This window comes from Polistes canadensis, unplaced genomic scaffold, assembly GCF_001313835.1.
Source record: "Polistes canadensis isolate GaletaPanama2010 unplaced genomic scaffold, ASM131383v1 scaffold_19, whole genome shotgun sequence".
Lineage (NCBI taxonomy): Eukaryota > Metazoa > Arthropoda > Insecta > Hymenoptera > Vespidae > Polistes > Polistes canadensis.
Genome location: NW_014569566.1, coordinates 362,155 through 364,784, shown reverse-complemented (window position 1 = coordinate 364,784; position 2,630 = coordinate 362,155). Strand labels below are relative to the sequence as shown.

The 2,630-nt window shown below is 29.7% G+C and overlaps 1 protein-coding gene across 2 annotated transcripts in view; it reads right to left on the bottom strand.

Annotated features, from left to right (window-relative positions):
* The window catches only part of LOC106793839 (probable serine/threonine-protein kinase DDB_G0278845), a 70,799-nt gene that overhangs the window by 8,861 nt on the left and 59,308 nt on the right, over positions 1-2,630 (bottom strand). For both annotated transcript variants that reach the window (XM_014761077.1, XM_014761078.1), the window contains one exon: positions 63-426. In XM_014761077.1, the coding sequence (XP_014616563.1) occupies positions 63-426 (364 nt within the window). The remainder of the gene's footprint in view (positions 1-62; positions 427-2,630) is intronic.

Below are 2,630 nucleotides of genomic sequence, written 5' to 3'. Positions count from 1 at the left end.
CCCCCCCCCATAAAATAAAACTAAATATGAGAATAACAAGAAGAACAACAACAAACACTTACGATATTCGATTCCCATGACAACGTCGCGAAAATTCTTCCTAGCGGTATCCTCATCGAGAGGCTTGTCAGTTGGTATTTGTAAAACTTCTCCTTTCTGTACTAACTCGAATACCAAGTAAAGATTATCCTCGTCCGGGTCGTCAAGTACTTCAACCAACTTGACGACGTTCGGATGATCCAATTTCTTCAAAAGTGCGATTTCTCTATAAACCTTTGCCAAAGGATCTGCGCTACCCTTTCTACCGGGTGCCATTCTACCAAAAATACCAGCCTTCTTCATAAGCTTCCTTTTGCTTAATATCTTCATGGCATAGTGAGTCTCGTCTTCCTCGTTGTATGCTAACTTTACTATACCATACGAGCCCTATCGTGCGAATTAATGAGAAAACTTTATTAACAGATTAATTATACATCCTCGAGAGAAATATTCTACGCGCGTGTTATGCAAACCTAATTCAAGTATATCTATGAGACTGTTTTCAATGTATAATCATTTTTATTTTTTTTCTCTTTTTCAATTTTTATACGAATAAACCAATTAAAATAAATTAACTAGATACTTTAAATGTATATTTAAAATAATACTACTTTTATAATGTGAATTTTGAGAGTACTTTCTCTATTATGTTTTTGATAAAAATTTAAATAAATCATCACGATTTTACACAGATATAATTGAATTTATAAAAGTTACTATGCATCCTATTATTTATCCTATATTTTTACATCAATAATTGATTTAAAGATATAATATATATTTAACAAATAAAAAATATGATAAAATCTTTTAGAAATTAGGTCTGCATATACGTGTGTGTGTGTATATATATAAGGGTATTTAATAAAATTCAAAAAAGTCTCTATTACAATTGGAACAGAGTAAAACAATTAGAGATAAAAACTTTTATGTTTTGCACATATATATATATATATATATATTTATATAACTCTAACTAAATTCACTTCGTAGATCGAAGAGATAAGAAACGACATTTGCGTTGCAATGAAATTAAACGAAAATGGGATTGGGTTAAACTTTTCTCTTGAACGTGACACGAATAATAATAACCATAATAATGGGTTACCATTTAAAAATGTATCTCGTTTATTTGTAATTATTATTATTGGAGAAAATATTTTTAATTGGGGTGCGACGGAGTGGTTGATGGAGCGGTGGTGCGGGTGGGGAGTGGGGGGGGGGAGGTTTCTCAGGTAGAGGAAAAAAAAAAGAAAAGAAAAGAAAAAAGTAAGAACAAATATGAATTGTGTAGATTACGAAATAGGTAAATCAATGATACAATGTAAAACACCAAAGGCCCCGGCCCCTCCCCCACCCCCACCCCCAATTAAGTTTTATTATACCGTCGTTCGATCGACGACGTTAGCGTAATTAATTTACCGTCTCGACGACGAGAACGAGAACGAAGTACGACGAGGGGCCAATTTAACTTTGACTTTAATTATACCAGTAGATTCTTCTTGTAACGCTTCGGGCTAAATGCCACTACCACCATCACCACAATTCGTTTCTTTCACACTTCAATTATGTAGATTGTTAATACATGTAAAAACCTGTTATTCGATGTAATTTACTTTAATAAATATATCGATCACCACCGCCAAAGTTTCTTTTTTTTTTCTCTTAAAATTGTCCTTAACAAAATTAACTTCTTTTTTACTTTTTTCTTGTTTCTTTTTTTTTTTACCAAATTATAGAGATAAGGGAGAGAATGAAAATAAAAAGAAAAATCTTGCGCGTGCAATATCGTGGTGTGTTTTTTTTTTTTTTTTTAATATTATATGTGAAATTTTTATGACCCAACTCATTTGGTAGAACTTACTTTTCTTTTTTTTTGACAGGATACTTTGTTTTTTACCTATGTTTTTATTACGATACTTAATTATGTATTTATTTTGTATAGAAAAAAGAAAGATTAAGAAAAAAATAAAAAAAAATAGATCGATATAGGAAAGTATCGAGTCATTAAATATCGATTAAATATAAATTCAGACACAAGGTAGCTTATAAAAATTCTACTCAGCACTTTTCCTTCTATTCGTTATTAATCGTTTTACCAACCTATCAAACGGATTATCCTAATCGATTTCCAATGACAACAACGCAAACCATCTTCACTTAGACGTTGACATGATATATATCAAAAAGCTTTTTGTTCTTATTTCGATAATCTATTATATAGAAAAGAAAAAAAACGAGAAAGAGAGAGAGAAAAAAAAACAAAATAAGTACATAAAGGTTAGGTTAATATTTCTAAACGATTTGTCTACAATTGTAATGTTCAAAAATATAAACCAAAATTATTAAACAATTATAAAATACCACCTTAAGCAACTTATGATTCATCGTACTATGCCTTTTTCTCTCGTTCAAAATTATTATAAACATTAAAACAATGGTTTTTTTTTTATAAACAATACGTTACGATTTGTCTACAATTGTAATGTTAAAAACTAAACCAAAATTATTAAACAATTATAAAATACCACTTAAATCAATTTATGATTCATCGTGCTATGCCTTTTTTCGTTCAAAACTATTATAAATAT